At 41.3% G+C, this 23,494-nt stretch overlaps 1 protein-coding gene across 6 annotated transcripts in view; it reads left to right on the top strand.

Annotated features, from left to right (window-relative positions):
• Window positions 1-23,494, top strand: part of PHF20 (PHD finger protein 20) — a 184,254-nt gene that overhangs the window by 136,036 nt on the left and 24,724 nt on the right. For all 6 annotated transcript variants that reach the window (XM_067546848.1, XM_067546847.1, XM_067546843.1 and 3 more), the window contains 2 exons: window positions 7,969-8,144; window positions 21,596-21,695. In XM_067546848.1, the coding sequence (XP_067402949.1) occupies window positions 7,969-8,144; window positions 21,596-21,695 (276 nt within the window). The remainder of the gene's footprint in view (window positions 1-7,968; window positions 8,145-21,595; window positions 21,696-23,494) is intronic.

The following is a 23,494-nucleotide window of genomic DNA, read 5'->3' as shown; positions in this document are numbered from 1 at the left end:
CTTTCCTTGTGCTTCGGACCGAGTGCATAAGGGGCAATGCAGACCAATATCTCTCCAGTTCCTTCTTGCCACTGTATGTTCCGAGTCAGAATCTGTGTGCCTGAAACTTCTTTATAGCCTTCTTATCTATAAATATATGTTGTAAATAGTTATTTTATTGGTTGTAATTTTTTTCTAGTTAATATAGGGTAGGTTCTTCCCCACCTCGGGGATCATATCCCTTGGGAGAAAGACTGTGCCTGGAGTTCCAGGGTTTAAGAACTGTTTCTCCTGCCCCTGTTCCTCCTCTGTCAGCACTGAAACTTGGAGAGACTCACGTTGCCAGCCTCTCCAAACTCATTAGAGGCAAGAGCTCCATCTAAGGAAACATTATGGAGAAGGCCATCCACTGACCATCATGTGCTTGGATGCACCAGATCTGTCTGCACCCACTTCCAGGATCCCTTGCACTCCAAGATGAACTGAAACCTTTACCTACCCAGAGGATATTTTTGCCTTACCCTATCTTCACACTACTCTCCTTTTGGGTCTGGTCCTCCTCAGCGACATCTTGACACCAGAAGAAGAAACTATCTAGAAGAGATGTGGATTCTCCCCTATCCCTTCCACTAGTAAGAGCAGATATCAACTGGTACCATCGGCACACCAGTAGAATCTTGAACCCACCTTCTCATTGGCTGAGTTCAATGTACTAGACAAGCCTTTGCCTCATAGGGAGGCTAGCCCAGACAGAGGCTTCAAGAGATCTTGGAGCCATCTCCTTCCAGATATGATTACCCAAGGAACCAGTGCTTTGGGACCCTACTTGACCAGTTGATTTTTCATACTGAGGTCCATGGGATCCCGAGCCTAGGCACTCCAGGTCCATGCATGAATCACACCAACCCTGTCCTAACTAACACCAACTGACTCTGTCGGAGTTCACGGAGGAAGAAATTGAATCAGATCATACAGTTCCAACAGGGGTGTCATCCTCTTCTGCCGACGAGGCAGTTGTTCAGCCAACATCACCAGATGACCCTAGGCAATACCAGGAGCTGTTGCAGTGGGTGGTGACCGAGCTGCAGATCCCACTAGAGGAAGTTCATGGCATTCAGTATAGGCTTCTGGACACCTTACAAACCTGTGGCCCTCGTAGTCAATTAGGCCATTGTAGAACTAGGCAGGGCAGTGTCCTGCATCCTGTACCTCAACCCCAAAAAGGGTTTTGAGGTGTTACTCAACTAGTTACTTACTCAACTAAAACCTTGATGCTTCAGGTGATCTCCTCAATCAAGGTTCACCTTACAGCAATATCGGCTTTCCACCTACAAGTGCATAACTGGTCTGTTTTTTCACATGAGATGTCTATCTGTTTCAAGGGCCTAGAAAGATTGTGCCCCCAAGTAAGAGAACCTGTCTCTTCCTGGGACCTGAACCTGATCTTATTGGTACTTATGGGACCCCCGTTTGAGCCACTGGCAACATGCCTTTTATTATACTTTTCCTGCAAGGTGACTTTCTAAATGGCCATTACTTTGGCTAGAAGGGTCTATCTTCTGATAGAAGGGGTTCTCATAGAATCTCTTACAGATTTCTGAATATCCTATACCACAACACTGCTGATTCCCAGATATGTGTGTGCGCCTCTCATCCGGATTGTGAACAAGAAATTTGTATATTTCTTGCATCAGGATTAAGTTCTATGGTGAGGACCACAGATTCTAAATTTTTGTAGAGTGGAGCCCCTTGAATTTTGAGATTTATTAAATTAATGCCAATTCATAAATCTTTCTACTTAGATAACATATATAGGCACAATTATTAAAACAAATGCAAATAGTACATACAGTTTTAGGTTTATTAAAACCATTTTTATTTTAAATTGTTACAGTATAATTTTAATGTTAAATATAACAAAATGCAAGCACTAGACAAAGTACAGTTGAATGTCAGTTATGAACACCTCAGGAATGGAGATTGTTTGTAACTCTGAAATGTTCGTAACTGTGAACAAAACATGGTTCTTTCAAAAGTTTACAAGTGAACATTGGCTTAATACAGTTTTGAAACTTTACAATGCAGAAGAAGAATGCTGCCTTTCCTTTATTTTTCTAGTAGTTTACGTTTAACACAGCACTGTGCTGTATTTTGTTTTTTGTTTTTTGGGTTTTTTTGGTCTCTGTTGCTCCCTGATTGGTAATTCTGGTTCCAAATGAGGTGTGTGGTTGACTGGTCAGTTCGTAACTCTAGTGTTCGTAACTGTGAGGTTCTACCATATAGAATACTAACCATCAAACAAAAAATGGACTAAAAAGTTTTCTATTCTCTATGTTCAAAAACAGCCACAAAGTTTTGGTTTTTACAAATTCTTAAGAGGAAGAGCTGTAAGTAAAAAGGAGATAAATATAAAAAGTGATGATTGTGTGAGTGGGTTGAGAATAACTCCATTTGCACTACACTACATGTATATGTCTGATAAAAGTCAGGATGATAACTCAAAGTAATTAGCAAGATACTAGCTTCCTGGAATATCAGGAAATAACATAGCAGCAGTGACCATTTTGTTAAGGTTGTGTAACAGTTCACTCTTTAAATCCCTGTTTTCAATAACTCATATCTTTCTGGGACTTCAACGTTTCAGGCTGAATTCTTCCAGATTTGGTTTCTGCTCAGAAGTAACTCTTCATTTTTGGAAATTTTGAGCAAAAATATTTTAACTATTTTTGTACGAGGAAAGGAAGCAAGATAAGCATCCCCAGTATTTGAAATCAATGAAAGTTAGGTGCCGCCTAAATACCTTCAAAAATCTGGTTCTAGGTTTCTTGCCTAGTTTCCCAGCTCCTGATGGGTGCAGAAGAGGGGGCTTTCCTCCTGCAGTATTCCTAAGGTGTGCATGATTCATGGCATTCTGTTGCTGTCTAGGGTACTGCTCATGCTTAAAACTGGCACATGCTGAAGTCCTTTGCTAGATTGGGGCCAGAGTGCACAGTACCATGCAGGTCTGCATCCTTGTCAGAGAATTCCATATAATAGAGTTTACACAAGCTATTTAAAAATTTTTGCCAGCCAGCACAATTTAGTAGTCCTGAAGAGTGAAGCTCCTTCTTCAGTCAGTTTTCCATCATAGAATATTAGGGTTGGAACGGCTCTCAGGAGGTCATCTAGTTCAACCCGCTGCTCAAAGCCATCTTTTTTCAATTAAAAAACCCCCTAGGAAATTCATGTTGTAAACATAAAGGTTGCATGATTAATGACTTAAAAAAAAATTAGAAAACTAAGAAATGGTTGCATGCACAATCCTGACTCTGCCATTTTGTGTTAGTCTTCAGTTGCCTGATGACCTGCTGTTTCTCAAACAGTGTGATATAATATACTTTTTTCTGCAACTGTAGATACACAACAGCTTATAATAATACATACTATTTATGCATGCCAGACAGTCCATAAAAGTCACACTTACACAACATACAATTTATTTAGTAAAACATATATAGGAATAGTGAAACTTTGGTTACCTATATAGATGTCCTAAGTTGGCAGCTAAGTTATCTTTTATAGTTAAGTGTCAGCTCCTGAGTTGCATCTGAAAGTCTGTGCTGATGGTTGAATAGAAAAATGTATATTTACACAACAGTTACTAGAATTTAAACTTAAATGAGAGAAGAAACAAATCAATGTCAGTAAAGATGTATTGGTCCATTCTGGCAAAAATACTAGTGTAAGTAAAATAGATGAAAAATATGACAAGTTGTCCTGTGTCTGGGGTTGTACAGTATTGGTATCATTGCATTTGTTTAAATAGTATGTTTTAATGTAATTACAAATTGTACACAAAAGAGAGCAGAGTTAAGTTTGCTTGGGCAACCTTAGCCCTAGCATTTTGTGACTTCACTATAAACTTAAAAATCAAAAACATTGTTTCTGATATTGAAGGTATATGATGGGCTCAGTTGTTCCCAACTTTGTGTGCACAAGAAGGAGAGAGTTCAAAGTCTTCCTTCCACTCTTTGTTTTCCTATGTTGGGATTGGGGCTGGGTCTGTGTTGGTTTTGGACACTTTGTGATTAGTGTGAATACCAGTGAGACATGATATGCCCGATTTGCAGATTAATAAGATTTAATGTGCAAGGTTTTTTATAAATATACTAGTTAGATACAAAGCCTAAAATTAACTACAATATATTATACTTACTAAGCCTGGAGAGCTAAGCAGTTACTTAGAAGACTGTATACAGGAACGGCTTTTTTTAGGGGCCCTGCCAGGGAGTCAGTGGCCTCTGGTCCAACCGGCAGCACCTCCTGCGGAGTCAGGTGTTGATGGAGCGCCCCCCTTTGTTTAAGTGGTAATTACTTATACCCTTTAATAAACAACCTTTACCTAATTGTTTTGTTTTTAATTATATATGCTAATTACCTACATTGGGTTTTTACCCTTAAGTACATTTTATTTTTACCATAATAATTGGGGTTGTTAAAACAAAATTTGGTGATAGGAGGGACGGAGTAAAAGTATGCCCCTTAGCAATAAAACAGTGTACAGACGTTTAAGGATAGCTTAAGGATAGTTTAAGGATAAAACAGACGTTTAAGGATAGCTTCTTGTTCCCATCACTGTCATTTATGTGCAGCTGCAAGCATACAGTACCTGTATTTTGTCTTATGTGTCGTGCTATGCAGAAACTGAGACATTTATACTGTTATTCAGTCTTTGCCAACTAAAAAATGTTATGCTACAGGGGGTCAGAATAGCCAAGCAAGCAACTGAATGCTATGCTAAGCCTGTAGGACAGGCTTTACAACATTAATATTTACTATTAATAACTTAAATATATTTTTTGATACTTTATAAACTACATTACACAATTTTAATACAGCAAAATTGCAATAACATTTATTTTGGGCAGGATTAGCATTTTTTTAATAAATTTTATTAGTTGCAACTTGGGTACATTGCGTGCGTACACAAACACAACCTTGTTCAATGTACACAACGGTAGAATTAATGCTATTATTGGGTAACAAAGCATATTGACAATTTTATACATTTAATTTATTTTTTTACAAGGGTATGTAAATTGTGTAAGTGTTTTTTTACAAATATATTCCAGTTTTGATTCCAACACGGCTTCACGTGTGCAGCTTTGTAAACTAACCAATTGAGGTTTTTGTTTTGTTTTTTAATCCCCATGTTAGGTGTTTAATAGGCCATAACACTTTACTTTTTACATTGTGGCCTAGGGGGAACTACTCTGTGTATGTTTATGATGCAAGCAGCTGATATTGTCATTACATATGCTGTAATTACTTGAGCCTGGGCATTTACTGTGAAATTTAACATTTTTTACCAATGACTTAAGGCCCTTTTTTGGGTGGTGGCATTATTTTAAATTAATTTTTTTCTTTTATTAGGCAGGACTTTACTAAGTCATTGTTGGATGAGACCTTGACCTATTTGTTGTGCCCAAAGTTGTGCTTGTATGCAACCTAAAGCTTTGGAGGTAGCATTTATTATAATTTTTGTGAGATTTAATAGGCTTAGGTGTGCTTTTTTATTATTTATTTTCCAGGGTATTAATATATTTTTAAGTAACGCTTTTTCATATCCCAAACTGAATGTGTGTACACTATGGGATTTGATAGGGCTCCAAGGCTTCTGCCTAGGATGCTTAACTTGTTTGTCAAAACTTTTTTAATTAATTGCATTTAGCACTCCTGCTGATCATAGAATCATAGAATATTAGAGTTGGAAGGGACCTCAGGAGGTCATCTAGTCCAACCCCCTTCTCAAAGCAGGATTAACCTCAGCTATATCATCCCAACCAGGGCTTTGTCAAGCCTCACCTTAAAAACCTCTAAGGATGGAGATTCCACCACCACCCTAGGTAACCCATTCCAGTGCTTCACCACCCTCCTAGTAAAAAACTTTTTCCTAATGTCCAACTTAGACCTCCCGCCCTGCAACTTGAGACCGTTGCTCCTTGTTCGGTCATCTGCCACCACCGAGAACAGCCTAGCCCCATCCTCCCTGGAACCCCCTTTCAGGTAGTTAAAGGCCGCTATCAACTCCCCCTCACTCTTCTCTTTTGCAGACTAAACAAGCCGAGTTCCCTCAGCCTCTCCTCATAAGTCCTGTGCTCCAGCCCCCTAATCATTTTGGTTGCCCTCCGCTGCACTCTCTCCAACTTGTCCACATCCTTTTTGTAGTGAGGGGCCCAAAACTGGACACAATATTCTAAATGCGGCCTCACCAATGCCGAATAGAGGGGAATAATCACTTCCCATGACCTGCTGGCAATGCCCCTCCTAATGCAGCCCAATATGCCATTAGCCTTCTTGACAACCAGGGCACACTGCTGACTCATATCCAGCTTTTTATCCACCGTTACCCCCAGGTCCTTTTCTGCAGAGCTGCTGCCCAGCTCGTCGGTCCCCAGTCTATAGCTGTGCATGGGATTCTTCCTTCCTAAGTGGAGGACTCTGCACTTGTCCTTGTTGAACCTCATTAGATTTTTTTTGGCCCAATCCTCCAGTTTGTTTAGGTCACTCTAAACTCTATAGATGCTTCTATACCTTTCAAAATATAATAAAAAAGGGTGAAGTAAAAGTATGCCCCTTGGCAATAAAACAGTGTACCCCAAACGTTTAAAAATAACTTCTTGTTCCCATCTCCGTTATTTATGTGCAGTTGCAAGCATACAGTATCCGTATTTTTTCTTACGTGCTGTGCTATGCAAAAACTAAAACATTTATACTGTTGTTCAGTCTTTGCCAACTAAAAAATGTTATGCTACAGGGGTCAAAATAGCCAAGGAAGCAACTAAATGCTATGCTAAGCCTGTAAAACAGTGGTCAAGCAGCTTAAATTGTACTGAGCCTCCAACAGTCTGCACGACAGACCTATATCAATATAACTACGTGTGAAAAATCCACACCCCTGAGCAACGTCTGACCTCACCCCCATGTAAACAGTGCTGTGTTGACGGGGGAACTTTTTTCATCGACATAGCTACTGCCTGTCAAGAAGATGGATTAACTACACTGACGGGAGAAGCTCTCCCGTCAGTGTAGGAGCATCTGTACTAAAGCTCAGCCGCGTGTGAGGAATACATGCTGTGCCCTGTGACTGTGTGGTACAGTGACCACTCCTGGAGACATTGCGCCTGTTGGAAGGACAGTGGCGCTCCCAGGGGTGCAATATTCTACAGCATGATCTCCTTCTATGGGCTATGACTTTGAAATCTGTAATTGAGCTCTTGTTATCAAAGCCGTTACAACTCTGGAAAAATTGAAACATTGATAAAGAGCCTATTTAAATTTTTAGACGTTCCTGTGGCAACATCAGTGGATTTTAAAATAACACTTTTGATGAGGAAAAAAATCTTCGGTAATATCAAAGAAGTTAAACTTTTGTTCCCTCCAGATACTCCAAAATCTAGCTGCAAATAGAACCACAAAGTCTGCCCCAGTTTCAATAAATTTAGACCTTGAAGACACAAACTTTGGTTAGTTGTTTGCATAGAATTGGCCTCCTCTGAAGATGTGAACTCCTCATTCCATAAATAAACATACTTTTCTTCCAGATTGTGGTTCTCACTTCTGCTTTTCTACTGAAACTAGGAACAGATCTCACTTAAAGTGTGGAAGGAATCTTGTGACTTTGGTTTTGTTTTGTTTTGTTTTTGAGACACTTTCAGATATGTTTTGGGGACTAAAATCTTAAGAAGAATTCTGAAGGTTTTGAAAAGGCAAAAGGTATTTTGATATAGCTATTAATTAGCAGATATGACTTTGCTAACTAGTAATATACAAATTCAACAAATACTTTCTAAGCCTACTACTGTACAATTACTTTAAACACAGAATCTTCAACATATTTTATAGTGCCTGCAGTGCGTATCCCCAGATTTACAGTAATTTAGAATGGCCAACCATTTGGCTTTTTTGGTAATCACTCTGACAGATTTATTCAATTTAACTCTTTGACAGAGGAAGATACCTTGAGCGAGTCATCTACAGACAGTTTGCTTTGGAGTGATGATGACTGCAGTCAGGACATTGATGTAACCACTAACCCTGATGAAGAACTCGATGAAGAAGACAGTGACTTTGGGATTGTTCGATGCATTTGCGAAGTGGAAGGAGAAAATGACTTTATGATTCAGGTATATGATTGTAGACTGTGGATGTGCAGTGAAGTAAATGCAAATACAGGAAAGGATGTCATCTGAAGCCCAATAGTGCAAGAAACTATGTAGGAATATGTGAGAGTGGATCCCCCATGAAATGTATTATTGCTGTCCACTGGAATCTCAAAAAAAAAAAAAAAAAAATTATCAGTTTAGCAGGAGTGAGCAACTGTTCTATGGTAGCAGGTGAATAAATTATACTTTGGTAGTTCACATCAAACTTCATGTTCTATGTAATTTCATTAGGAAGAATCACCATTTAATGTTATCTTTTTCAAAGTTTGAGCAAAATATCTAGTTTTGAGTTAAGGACGATTGGGAGGAGGAAAAACTCTGTTCCTACTTTGTTTTTGTTAAAAAAAACAAAAAAACAACAACTTTTTTTTAACAGCTACAGCAAAAATCGATGAAGTTTTTAATTTGTCATGTCTTTGAAGAGAGTGTTTGCTAGGGTAGGGAATAAATATTTTAAAATAAAAATGTTAAGTGATTTATTTGAAACCTCCCCCAAACTTCTAAGCATGCTCAGAAGCTATTTATATGCTGGTTATAAAGCCGTGCGTCATGAGGTGGCACAATGTACATTCACCAGACCTGGCCTATCCAAAAGGATTAGCAAGTACAGGGAGTCAGTGCGTGACTCAATTTACGTGAGGGATATTATTAAATGCCTTAGGAAAATCCTCTAAAAACAGGTTTTTTTAAATCAGGCAGGAAAAAATCTTGTGGTGTTTTAAGGAGAACCTGCTCTTTTGGGTGTGGGAGGGTCCTGCAATTTCTGCTGCATTATTCTGCACATCCTAAGTTTTCACTTTTTTGAAGAGCCATCTATTCAAACTGGATATAGTATCCTTTCAACCCAGTTTTCAAAAAACCTATCTCAAGTCACACAACAGCAGCAGCAAATGTGGAACTTCCCTTGCTCTATAAAATATCAGCACAAGATTCTATACTTGGGTCTTCAGGGAGCTCCCCTACCTCTTAAGTGCTTTGATCCTCTGAGGCACTCATACATTGTCAGGTGAGCGCTACCTACTGAATGTTCACCAACTACGGACCATTCCAGCCAGTTCCCTACTAACTTCAATCAGCAAAAAAGCGCCTGGCAGGTGGTGATGTGATTTTAACTGTTGCTCCAGCTCTGTTCACCACTGCTCCTTTGGCAAATTGCCTGGTATTCTCTGAATTTTGGCCAGTGGCAAAAATAAAAATTGAATCAGTTCTGTGGAGTGATTTGGGTGGCTGATATTTGGGGCTGGAGCACCAGCTGTTGACAGACTCTTGGCTCTCTTTTTGGGAAATGGTCTGTTTTAGGAATGTTTTTTGAAGTTCTCTGACTCGCTTTTGAATTCCTAAACCCCTCTAGTTAGTTTGGCTTGGTTGTAAGGCTTCAAGTCAAGTCTGTGCTACCTGTTGGCTTGTAAATGCACTCAGTGTAGTCTTTTACCTTATGTCTTATACTTCTTAATGCTTTGTTGATTGGTCATTATCTCTGACTGCTACTTTGTAATTCTGTTGAATGCAAAAAGGGGACTGGAAAGAAGCTCAACAATTTGAAAAGGTTGTTAGAGTGGCTGGAATATGTCTCAATATCAGACATGGCTGGTGTGCTCTGCACTTGGGAGAGGCATTTGGCATGAATGTGACTAGGTATATGGGTTGTATGTGTTTTGAAAGGATCATCTGGAATCAGTCCTAGCGGCCACCGTCACAGATGCCTGTAATTCCAGCCTAGGGCTGTTTCTGTTGACACAGACCTAGCGGATCTACTTCGCTAGCTGTATCAGAGCAATCCGAACCATCCATTTTGAAGCGGAGGTCTCCAAAGTAGTGATGATTTGATACCCTTGGTGCGTTGATGTGCCAAGTCAGTAGCTGAGCTCCAACTCATCTACTGAAAAATGGGGTTCAGGAGGCTCTGAGAGAGAGAGTCAACTGTCCTTCGGTGCATCACCTCTAAAGGCTTTGACTCCAAGTTTTTCCAACCAAAGGTTGCAGATACCCTAATCTAAGTAGGGAGCAACATTTGGAGAAACTTGATCAGCTGTGCATGTTGACAGAAGTACTCAAGTGTTTCAGGTTAGTCATTTGGTGTCAGAATGGCACCGTATTCAGCACCTGACACCTAAGTCTGTCAGAGCATTTGGTGGTGTTTATTCCAGCATCAGTATCTGCCGTAGAAGTAGGATTCATCTGTGCAAGGCAAGCTGGTCTAACACTCTTGAATAAACTTGTATGGAATATCTTGGTTCAGCTGGCATTACTTGCAGAGCAGTGGCAAATCTTGTATTACACTCATCAATGCGTCAGGTTGAGTGGAGATAAGTATTTACTCACTAATGGGGAGAATTCTTCAGAGGCTAGATATAGTTCTGCGACAGAGGAACACAAACCCAGTTATTCTCTAGAGGATCCAATATCCCTTTGTTCCCTCAAATGTTTAAAGCAGCTGACTTTGATTCAGTTTCTGTCCTCAACAATCAAGTCTGCTCGGTAAGTTGAGTGGAAGCCCTTTCTTTGCCTTGCCGTCCTATTTCAGATGAATTGCTGAAGAAAGTATGGAAGACACTGCAGACTTTTCTCCCCAAGTGGCAGAAAAGAGATACACCTTACCCTGACATGCCAACAGCTGTGTCTCTGCGATAGATCTTGAATGGAGTGTGGGTTAGGATAGGAATCCCAAAGAACATGGGATAGGACACTGAGTGTATTGTGACATAAGGATTAATGGGCAGAGTTTAAAAGTAGCTGATTTGCATTAGCCTTGCAGGAAACCAGTCTGGGACATAGGAGGAGAAAGAAAAAATCAGGCTGTCGGTTGGAAGTATTGAGCTACGTTGAGGGAAGCTGGCTGCCTGCCTTTTAAATACTCCTAGGTTGTGAATTTCTCTTGTTGTAATGTTTTCATGTCTTTACAATTAGAGACTGTTTGTTTTTAATCCCGAGGCAAAGGGATTTGAGATCTTTTGCTTACCTTTACACCCGAGCAGGGAGGATCAGTGATTGCTTTTATTTGTTCCTGATTCAAGGGGTTGAGAACTTTTGTTTGCCTTGATCCTAAAGAAAATTGAGACTGGATATAAGTTAAGACATGATAAAAACTAATTGTTTTATTTATCTTTTGGGTTGCCTGGATTCTTTGTGGGTGAATGTGACCTTTTGGCCAAAATTTTTCACATCAGTAACGTGCACAAGCTTGGGTGCTACAGGGGGAAGACCAGACAAGACTCTCAGCAATGTGGCTTACAGCTCTAAGATTTGGTTCTTGGGTTCTTTTGGTAGGTAAGTTTACTACAATTTGCTGCTGTTGCTTCCTTATGGGTCCTAGGTCATACTAATTGTCTTAACTTGGGCCACCCACTACTTGTATGCATGTCTCTTCAGTCTTGATAGGAGTTTTCATATCTCCTACCAGTGATATCAGACTTTCTGACCCAGGAAGGCTTTTGCATGCTGCATCCCAATCCAGAATAGTTCCACCTCACATCTTGGATCACAGGATGCTGACTTACCTAACCTGTACTGTGGAAATGAGGGAAAGCCTATAACAGTTTAGGAAATTACATGTTAAATATTTTTCTCAGATGTGGAAAAGTTTTCACCATAAGTAGCAGATAAGCTGTCTCTGCAGTCTGTTTTCATATTATGTAACTTAAGGCTTCTTACTGTAGTTAACATTTTTCAGTCTCTCCTTGTCTTCAGCCAAAGTATACCTATCTGCCATCTCAGCATATTGCCCTTCTGTTGATTATAAATTGTTACTATTATTTTTTAATCTCTGCTGTAAGACCATGTTTGTGCAGTCCCAGTAAGGGCTGCTGCTTTTTCAAGTGATGGTTCCTATGTGGATTCTGCCGTGCGTGCACACGCGCGCGCATGTACCAGAGCCAGAACTGTTGAAAGCAGTATCGGTCGACCCGTGTGCACATCTCGTGTTGCCCATGTGGTACGTCCGAGGTCTTATAAGTCTGTGCGGGTCGACTCCCCCTCAGTTTCCTCTTACCGCCTCATGGCTAAAGTAGGAACTCCATCTTCTCCTCGTAGATTCTGCATAGCAAGTAACGTTTTATTATAAATAGTTATTAGCTCTTAGTCTTAGCATAGGTAGTGTTAAAAAAAAGTTTGAAAGTTAAAAGTTAGCTAGAAGTTAGAATTAGATAAGTCTCCAGGTTTCTTCCCCACCCCATTTTTGTGGGGAGTATGCCAAAACAAGCCAGTTTTAAAAACTTCACCACGTGCCCTCGGTCCTTTTCGGTAAGTGACTAACACCAACGCCGTTTATGCTGTTTGGGAGAATCCCACATAGTTTCACAGTGCTCTATTTTTCACTCCTTCCCTTTGAGAACCCGAGAGGCGAGACAATTTAGGCTTCACAAGTCCCTGATGGAAGAAGCCATGCACCCATGTGTGCACCAGGAAGTGGCACCAGCGGAACCGCCGCAGTGCCCATCAGAACCGACGACTCCAGCAGCTGCATCGGGACCAGTGGCACCAACAGCACCAGCCAAGTCTCATAAGAAAAGACATGGTCACGGGCACAAAGGCGGATCACTGAGAGGGACCACTCCTAAACATCGTGTTTCTTCCCTGAGCCACTCCAGGCAGCAGTGGATGCCGCAGATACAGCGGCACGATCCCTAGCTTCAGGTCTTATATTAAGGAGGGACTCATGGCTTCAGACCTTCACATTCCCTAAAGAGGTCTAAACGTCCTTAGAAGATTTGCCATTCGACAATCAGAAATTATTTAGTGATAAAAACAGATGAAATCCTACACTCATCAAAGGACTCCAGGGCTACCCTTCGCTCTCTGGGCCTCTATACTCCGGCCCCCACATGGTTTCAACACAGGCGAGCATACCGACCCCGGAACCAACTTAGATCCACTTACCAACTTTACCAGCCTTCCTGTCCATGTCCACAAGAGCAACAGCAGTACCACTGCTAATGCTCACAACGGCATAGACATTCCCCTGCTACCGCTCCAGTGGCCTCTACCCCTCATTGACGCCAAGACAGCACTTTGACTTGCACACACAGATCCGCGAACCTCTCCCCCATCCAACCTCAAGCCCTTTCACTTGCTTCAGAGGTTGTCTTACCCCATTTTACAAAAACATATCACCACCAACCAGTGTGTCCTAGACATTGCACAACAAGGGTATTCCATAGAATTTCAAACCTTTCCGCCTCATCACCCACCACAGGCCACCAAGGTGGATGCAAATCAAACTCCGCTCCTGCACAAGGAAACGTCGTCTCTACTCCAAAAAGGTGCCATAGAGCAAGTCCCTCCCAGATATCAGAACCACGGATTCTACTCCCACCACTTCCTTGTTCCAAAAAAAGGCGGAGACCTCAGACCCATTTTGGACCTATGGGCACTCAACAATTTCATCCATTTCCAAATGGTAACGGTGCCTCAGATCACCCTTTCCCTTCAACGTGGGGCCTGGTTCATGGCTTTCAATATGAAAGATGCTAATTTTCATGTCGGCATCCACCCTGCCTATCTCAAGTTTCTCCACTTCCAAATAGGGCATTCACACTACCAGTTTTGCGTCCTCCCTTTTGGGATAGCCACTGCCCCACGGGTATTCACAAAAATTTTCGCAGTAGTGGTGGCATACATGAGACGACTAGGTCACGCATCATTCCCCTACCTAGACAACTAGTTACTAGTGGCATCCTTGCACAAACGTCTGCTAGTGACCATTCAGATTTTACAAGGCCCATTAACCAACCTCGGTGTATGTATCAACAAGGAAAAGCCCCATCCTCATCCCTACCAAAAAGCTCACGTTCATTGGAGCTGCTCTAGATTCTTGAGTGGCATGAGTGTTTCTCCCCAAAGATTGCTATGCTGCCCTCACAAACATCAGTACACAACTACAATACCATCCGCACATGCATGTTCGTCTTTGTGTCTCGCTCCTTGGACACATGACAGAATCCACATAAGTCACCCCACATGCTTGACTTCATATGCGCTGCCTGCAACATTGGCAATGAACAGTTTACGATCTCTAAAATGACCACCTGAACAAACAGGTTTCCCTCCCCCCTCGAGTGCTAGCCTCTCTGAAATGGTGGCAGGACCCAACCAAAGTCTTGGTAGGCATACCGTTCCACCAGCCTGAACCAGATACTACACTGGTGACAGATGCATCCCTCGTACGTTGGGGCACCTATGTGTAGGGCTGCACAACACAAGGACTGTGGTCTCCCATGGAGGCACGGATGCATATCAACATCCTAGAAATGAGATTGGTCCTACGAGCTTGACACAACCTCCTTCCTCTGCTCCAGGGCAGACATATTGAGTTTCTAACGGACAACATGTCGTCAGATTTCTACATAAACAAGGGGAAGCCAGATCCCTATCTCTGTGCCAAGAAGAAGTCTGCCTCTGGAATTGGTGCTTGCAACATAACATTACATCACGGGCAATGCACTTACCTGGGACAGACAATATCCTTGCAGACAAACTGATTCACTCCTTCCATCTCTCTCACGAATGGGAGCTCCATGACTCCATTCTCCACAACATCTTTCAACAGTGGGGAGCCCCAATTTGGGACCTTTTCACCTTGATGATGAACAGCAAGCTCCCCCTCTTCTGCTGCAGAGGCTCGCTGGGAGAGGAATTGATGGGGGATGCCTTCCTCATCCCATGGATGTCAGATCTCCGATGCGCCTTCCCACCCATTCCAGTAATTCCTTGGGTGCGCTGCAAACTGAAACAAGACTGGGCACAGGTCATACTCATAGCTCCATTGTGACCCAGACAACACTCGTTCTCGGACCTGCTACACCTCTCAATATCCTTGCAGACAAACTGATTCACTCCTTCCATCTCTCTCACGAATGGGAGCTCTATGACTCCATTCTCCACAACATCTTTCAACAGTGGGGAGCCCCAATGTGGGACCTTTTCACCTTGATGATGAACAACAAGCTCCCCCTCTTCTGCTGCAGAGGCTCCCCCCCCCGATCTCATTTCCCCTCCTGCCGAATCTTCCTACCTATCTGGTTTCCAATCCTGCCCCCCGTCCCCTATGCTTGGGGCTCGATGCCTAGGAGTAAGAGGAAACTGTCTTTTATGTTACCATATTTTCAGTCTTTGATTTGCAGCAGATTTTTATATTGATAACTTCTGCCATGCAGTTACATGTTATTAGGAGCTGAGGAACTGGGGTTGTGGCAGCTGCATGGCACAGTTAATACTGAGAATGTGTAGGAAGTTGTTGGGAGTGAGATAAACAATTAACTTTGGGGTTGTTCTAAAATAATCAGCAGTGAAATAATGTTTGCAGTTATCAGATTTAGATGTCAGACTTAATGCCCTATAGAGAGGAATTGGGGAAGACCACCTCTAAGTTTTGTTTCAGGATATCTGTGGACTCAGGAAAATATAACTTCACTGCTCTCCTATTCATAGATGTGATGCAGGCCAGCTGACAGCAATTCCGGGCGCAGGGCAGAACAGTGAGTGGCCTTCTAGAAAGGGATAGCTGAGGTTTACGACCATGGGCAGCAGGTGAAGCTTCCCCTGTCTCGCCTCTTCTGCCCGCAGCCCCGCCCACACTCCACCCTTGCTCTGCCTCAGGCCCCACCCTAGGCCTGCTTGCCACCACATCCCCTCTTGCCCTGGGCTCAGCCCCCCCCGTCTCTCTTCCCTCAAGGCAGCGAACAACAGCAGGGGAGCTCAGCAGAGAGGGAAGGGAAGAGGGACGCAGCAGGGAGGGGAGTAAACAGGAGGGAGGGATGTGGGGTCAAGCAGGGCCTTGGCTGGGGCCATGGCTGAAAGAGGCAGGACAGGGAGTTAGCCTCCCTGAGAGGAAGTTTCACCCACTGCCCATGAACCAGTCCCATCTGCCTGGGCCTTTTTAAATCACCGGGCTCCACTCCCCCCCCAGAGGGACCTGTGTGAGGGCTAGATGTATAATTTATATGCTGGAGTACAACTTTCTGGTAAGAGGTGGATTCTGTGGTAAATTGTATTATTATAAAACACAAAGGCCAACATGTGGTGTATCAGTGCCTTACTACTTCATTTTGGATGTGTCTATTCCAGAATCTTCTGGAAGGATGCGTTTTTTGTTTCGGGGGGGGGAAAGGGGCGTTGTTTTGAACCAAAAGCTTTTAGTGTTGAACTAATAACATTGGTTCACAAAAATAGTGAAAGTGGATTGCTGTGGCTATCTGTCATGAGGAGGTGGTTGCCTGTCCAGGAGAGTGAAATTGTTTATACTTCAGAGACATGCCCACAGACATGGATGAAGGTGTTTAGTGTGTGGCTGGCTTTGTTATGGGAATTGCTTTAATTTGGAGAAGTCCATGGTGGTTGTGACAGCTAGTGGTGTTGGGTTATTTTCTCAGGTGCATCGCCTACATTATAATAAAAATTGGCTAGGACATCAAATCTTGGTTTGATAGAAACACTTATTTGTTTTAAGTAATTGCCTCTTTATCATTGTCTTGTCTGGGGACTTGTATAACCGAAGCATATGGGTTTGTATTTCTCCATCTCTGGATTCACATACTCAAATGTCTCCTACTTGAGTCGGCCAGCTTCTGAAAATTTCTGTTGTAGAAGGGTACATCATTTGATGGTGTATATGTATTTGTTTTTCATTATCCTATTGAGGTATTGGGGAGCAGGAGGAGGAAGAGAGGGGAGTCTCTTCTTTATTGGGTACCAGCCAGTTTTTGACATTGCTTCTTGGTGCATTCTAGCTGAGGTTAGTCCTGCTTTGAGCAGGGGGTTGGACTAGACCTCCTGAGGTCCCTTCGAATTCTAATATTCTATGGTTCTATGATTCTATTTTTATTTCTGAGTCATCCCTCAAGCCACTTACTCTTGAAGAGTGAAAATCCTGTGCAGTTGGTAACTTTAAAGAAGAAAAAATTACTTGCCTGTAAATCTGCATTGTTGAAGATACCCCTCACAGGATTCTCACTCATACCTGTACTTTACCGCAGAATTTGGATGTTCAAATTCGGAAGTGTCTTCTGTATCTGCCCTCAAAGCACTCATTTTATGATTTGTTAATTGTGGGCACTCTAAATGCGAATTAGAACAGAAGAAAATGCTGCCCTTTTTTACCACTCTGAAAGGAACTGGCTGGAATTTTCTGGGACCTCTGAGGTGTTTGTTGTTGAGCATACACATTCCAGGGATCCCTTGTGTCAAAACACAGGTGTCTTGGGGCATCAAAAACATAAGAGCTAGGGGAGTTCGTGCATGACTGTCACTGGAGGTGCAAGACCTGGAGTAGGACTTCTGTGAGATCTTATCTATAAAGGTAGAATTGCAAGTAAGTAATATTTCCTCCCCACTCTGTTCATTTCAGTGGATGTAGTAAGAAGTTCAGTGCCATTAAGCATGGACAGTATCTTCATTTTTCTTTTTCTTAACAAAATTGATTAGATACATAAATTATATGCAATCCTCATATTTCAGTTAAAATAGCAAATAGAGACTGGTGCAGCTCCCTTTGAAGCCGACAGTAAATCTCCCATTGATTTCAATTGGAGCAGTATTGGGCCCAGTAACAGGAAATACAAAAATTAAGGTTTCAACTGTACCATGTACAGTTTAATATATAGCATAAATTATTTAACTTTTGTGTCTGAAAACAATAGTTACAGAAAGATAACATAATGTGTGCTTTGCATTTAAATAGTACATTTGTGTAGCAAAAATTACTAAGTTAGTAGTATTACAAGTGAAACAAAATCTATTTAAATATGGAGCTGTGTCAAATTGTCACTGGTGCTTAATCCTGGTCTCTCCTTAACTCTGGAGGGGCACAGGATTTTGCTGTTGGAGCTACGTAGGCAGCAGTTCTGCTTTTACACTGATCACCCTTTCATTGGAATAGAACGAGCCTTTCTCATGGGGCCTACATTCTCAAGGTAAGGTCTGGACAACAATTAGGACCAAATAGAACTAGCCTGCATATACTCTTCTGGGTTTACGTCATGAATTTTTTTTTTTCTTAATTTTGTGGGGGTTGTGGATCTTTGTTTTGGTGTGCTTTTTGTTTTGTTTTAATTCTGGAAGATGTAGAGGAGCTCCACATACCAGCTTGGGAAAATTCACTCCTTATCTCCTGTGTATACATATTTAATTTATTGCATGTTTTTTTAGTCATATTGCCCTCCTTTCCCCTTGTCGTCCACTTTTTTTTCCTCTTTCAAAACTTCTAGCTCCTTTATTTTAGCTCATTTTCCATTACTAATCTATATTCTGGCTCAATCTGCTGCCTGTAGCAAGGTAAGCAAAAGTGGGAAGCACTGCACAGACAGTTAAAATGGGATAACGAGCATCATGTGTCCTTCCATGGGACACTTTGAAATATCTGGTGCAAATTTCTGCTTTTTAGAAGAGTGACATTTCAAAACATTCACTTGAGTTAAATCAATTGTCTTGAAATCTGTAGCTGGGTATTTTGCCAGTGTGGCAGATTATGCCTTTGTGTATTCTTCATTTATCTCTGTTGCACACATGTATTTTTAAAGTCAGGAGGCCAGCATCACTGTTGTATAAACATCATCTAAAACCAAAGCAGGTTTTCCCTTGTTCTTTATATAGTAATACTGGGCTCATGACAGTCTCCCCAGCCTGCCTTATCTCACAGTCTCATGCTTTGATATCTCCTGATTCAGTATATAAGATCAAACAGAAGGTCTGTAGGTCTTTTTGTGTCATTTTTATAAATTTGCTATAATGCTTTGAAACACAATTAATATACTTCTTTCCTTGTTATTTGTCATGATCTTTCTCTTTTTCCTTGACTTCTCTTTCCTTTTGTTTTTTATTCTTTTTCGGTGTCTGCTTTACATCCAATTAAAGGTGTATAAACTAAAAACCACTTCTATCTGAACATGTTTTGTTTGTGATTGCTACCAGTAATCCTTGAGATTCCCAGGACTGAAAAATTGAAGAAAAATATTTTTCTGTCTGTTAGTTTGTTGCATTGTGTAATAGTACCTGATACTATTTTTAAATCATGCTTTAAAGCAGACTGACTTTCAATTTGACAGCACCCTTGTAACTTTTCTCCCCTCTCCCTTCTTGGGCCTAGCTACACTAGCACGTTTCCTGAAATCTCCCACCGATGCAGTTCCACAGTTGTGTAGCAATTCCACAGGGAATTTTACAAAATGGCTAGTTTAGACAGGGCCTGGCGCTCTCCTCTTTGTTCTTGACACTTCCTTCTTTGGCTTCCTTTTTCATCTGCTTGCTCTCCTTCCTCCTATTATCCCCCTTTATCCCCTTCTTCCCCTTAGGTTTTCCTATGGCCTCTCCCTTGGAGGAATTTCTCTGTGTTCTTTTCCCTTTGCTTATTAGGGAGAATAGTCTTTGTCCCTGTTTTGGAAGGAGTGCCTTCCTCCTTTTCTTTTCTTGGATGTGGAGTCTCTTCCACTCCTGACTGGTCTTTCTCTTGCCCATCTAACCAACCACCACTTGTGAGAGGAGGAGCTACTTCCTTCCTCCCTCCTTCCCTCCACTGGCGTGTGTTCTACCTTTTATAACCCTCCACCCCATCCTCCTTGGCTGGTCTGTCTCCTTCCTCTTCTTTCCACCACTCTTTCCCTCCAGTTCTTAGGGTGAGGGAATGCCTCTTCTTCTATTCTCCCCATTTTGTGAGAGAGAGACTCCTTAATCCCAGTCTCCTTGGAGGTATGGTATACAGGTCTTCCCATCTATTTGGAGGCAAAGGGAAAGAGATACTCTTCTTCCACATGCCCCCTCTCCATCTTTGGTGTTGTCTGTCCCCCCCACCACCACTTTTCCATGGTCTTCTCTGCCTCTGTCCCAAGGTCACTGGACCTAATCATGAAACAGGGTTTTCAGAACCTGCTGGTGCTTTCTAATGTGCTTTGCAGTGACGTGACGTATTCTACTCCTAGATAGAAGAGGGGCAGCTACAGCGCTTCCCTGCTTATTGGAAGTCGGAAGGGCAACTTTAACAAGAAATAACAAAAACACCCTAAATCCAAAGGACATGTCTAAACTAGAGGTTTTACTGCAGAGGTAAATTACAGACATTTGCAAAAGGATAACTTGAGTTAATTGGGAGTCAGTTCACTCAAGTTAAAACAGGACCCAAACTCTAGTCTAAATATAGTCTGTGGCCCTGTCTACAAAGATCCTAGGGACAATAGACGTGTTTCTCAATCAAGTTAGAAACTGAAAACTAATCTTAATGCCCTTGTAGGCACAATTCAATACTTCTACAGTTGTTTGAGCTGGTCATTTTGAACTATTTGGTCAAGCTAATTTGATTAAAAAACTCCTTCTTTGTTCCTGTCAATACGGCCTGTGCATTGAGAGTTCAGCCCAACCATGCAGGGAATTAGGGAGAGTCAGGAAGCGTTCTTTGTCTTGTGCCTCTCTGTAATAACAGGCCTATGTAAAAGGAAGAATTCAAAACCATGGCACACAGTCCTGTAAATCAAGTTCCTCCATGTGCAGTTTTGTCCCACTTCTACTATCTATATGATTATCAAACTAGATTAGAAACTCCTTAGAGCAGAGACTTTGTTATTTTATTTATCCGTAAGGTCCTTTGCATCCCATTTGAGACTGTATAAGTGGGATGAGTGGTAACTTCCAAGAGCTGTTGTTTGGAAATCGCAATTTGGCTACTTTTCATGGTAAAAAAAATGACTGAAACAGAGCTTGCAGCTGCAGCCTTGTCTACACTAGAAAGTTGTACCCCTTAATACTGGTATAGTTTAATACTGGTATAACTTTCAAGTTTAGACCAGGCTTGCATGTCTCTGCCTTCAAGGTATCTTCACCTTTGATACTACACTTGGATTGTGATGGTCTGAATAAGGATTAAATGAAGGAGACTCAGCTGTCCTCTCATTTCTGGAATTTTTTAGGTACATTGGTAGGGGAATCTTACTTGTACTGTGGTTGCCCTTGCTTTATTGGATCACTTCTGTTGGTAAGAGAGACAAGCTTTTAAGCTACACAAAGCTGCTCATCGGGTCTGGGAAAGCTTGTCTCTCACAAACAGAAGTTGGTCCAATGAAAGATACTATCGCACCCACATTGTCTCTTTAATATCCTGGGAACAACACGGCTACAACAATGTGCTCATCTGCTAGAGAACTTTGGTCTCCAGGCGTATCAGTTTGCCACTTTTTTTATGATCTCTGATTTCACTCTAAAATGGTTGTGATTTTATGAAAAAAAATAGTGGGGAAGGTGGAAATGTCAGTGTAATTAATTTAATTGCTGTTCTTAAAATAAGACACTAAGGAGATCAGCATGTCTTAAGTGTATTGGCTTTTTTGTTACACAGACACTACATACATACATACCCACGCATATTAATCTTACTAATTGAGGTAATCGTATTGAGGTTTCATTTGTGTTGATGTGCAATTCTTGACTTCAAACAGTGTGAAGAGTGTCTGTGCTGGCAGCATGGAGTCTGTATGGGTTTACTGGAAGATAATGTACCTGAGAAATATACCTGCTATATTTGCCAAGATCCTCCAGGTACAAAGATTTCTGAGGTCACAGACCCTTCTAATATATGTAGTAATATTATTAGCTTTTATATCTATTCTAAAGAATATATGTATAGTTTTTGTTCTTATACCATTAATTTTCTGCCCTATTGGTTTTTCCTTTTTAGATGATTGGATTTTTTTTTTAAAGGTGGATTTAATTTGCTTTCATTTGTCATTGTTTAATCAACATTGTTCAGATGCATTATGTGAGAACCATAACAGGAATTGGAATTAAATGTGTATAATTGTGAAGACAATCTGCATAGAACGTATATTTTGCTGGTAACAAAGATTTAAGTTGGAGAGTACTATCTGACTGGAAAATACAGATCAAGTTGTCTCATTTTTCAGTTTGTCTTGTTTTTGAGCTCTCCTGAATTTTAAATTGTTTGAGACTAATGGTAAATTGTTGTTGACTAAGTGCTAAGAAACTTTATGTAATGCTATAGTTTGAACTTAATTAACCAAAGCAATTAATTGAAATAATGTTTCATTGTTAAAGATAGTAAATAGAATAAAAATGGAATTACTTAATATTGCATCATTTTGGTTATTTAATATTTATGGCAGTGGTATTTTCCAGCACAGGCCTCTGAGCACGTGTCAGAGTGATGAGACCTGGGCCTGGCTGTGTGTTGTACAAATCACCACTTATGTTTTAAATATGCCTCTGTTGATGGCTGTGACTATGGCTGTCTCATCAACAGCAGTCCTGTAGACTCCTTTAAGGCTGATGCCCATACTACCTCATGAAGTTAGCCAGCAAGAGGCTGTTTCCTAACAGCCATCACTATCTTTTCTCTGCCCTCCCTTCACCTCTGAAATGCACTTGTGATCCACTTTTTTATTTTTTGTTAGAACATACACACAGTAAGAAGCCATCCAAATAAATTCCTCTCTGTCGTACACAATCTGAATTGTTTAGATTGTATCATCCCATACTTTTTTTTTTTTTTTTTTTTAAATCCATTCTGGAAATTTTATAATCAAGATTGTATGTGTTTCTAAAAGATATGCTCTATTCATACAGGAATTAATTTAGGGAAGTCTTATGATCCGTGTTATATAGGAAGTCAGACTAGATGATCCCAGTGGTCCCTTCTGGCCTTACAATCTATGAATTAGTAATTCCTTCAATTAATAACTCGCGACAAGTTTGCTGAATTTTTGGAGAAGTTTAAGAGGTTTTGGGCTTGTCTCTCCATATCTCTTAATTGTGAGAGCCTTGGATAACTGCAAGACTCTCTCCCTACTGTCCCCAGAATCTCCAGGCATTTGTGTGTTTTGTTCTCTGATCCAGTCCCTCTCAGCTGCTTAGAAAGCTATTTACTGTTGTTGTATTGCTGTTGTTGAAGGATATTATCAAGACATCATTTAGTAAGTGGTGGATGCCAGTCAGCTATGGAAGTTCACCCCTGTTCAATTCACAGGAGTGCTTGGTAGTTGCCTCCCTGTCTCAGACCTTTCCTCTTTAAGCACAGTACACTAGAAGGCCTTTTGACTCCAAATGGGTGACATCCTGGATAGGATTCAGTCCGTCCTAGGGCGTTGAGGCTGTCAGTGATGATGTGACTGATCTGGATATTTTAGATTAGGATGAGTTGACATTCATTTTTTGTCGTAGTTGGCAGCTTTTCCTACCAATGATCATGTATTGTTGTCTTATTCACTAAGGGATGTTGCTAGTGTGTCTGGAACTTCTTTGCAGTGGTTCTAGTCATATCTACAAGACCTCACGTTGTTACTAGACAGTGTATGTCATTACGTAGGGATTTGAACTGCTGC

The sequence above is a fragment of the Emydura macquarii genome, unplaced genomic scaffold, assembly GCF_026122565.2.
Source record: "Emydura macquarii macquarii isolate MOO-44397 ecotype Brisbane River unplaced genomic scaffold, CSIRO-AGI_Emac_v2 contig_1170, whole genome shotgun sequence".
NCBI lineage: Eukaryota > Metazoa > Chordata > Testudines > Chelidae > Emydura > Emydura macquarii.
This window is presented reverse-complemented; position numbering and strand designations above follow the sequence as displayed.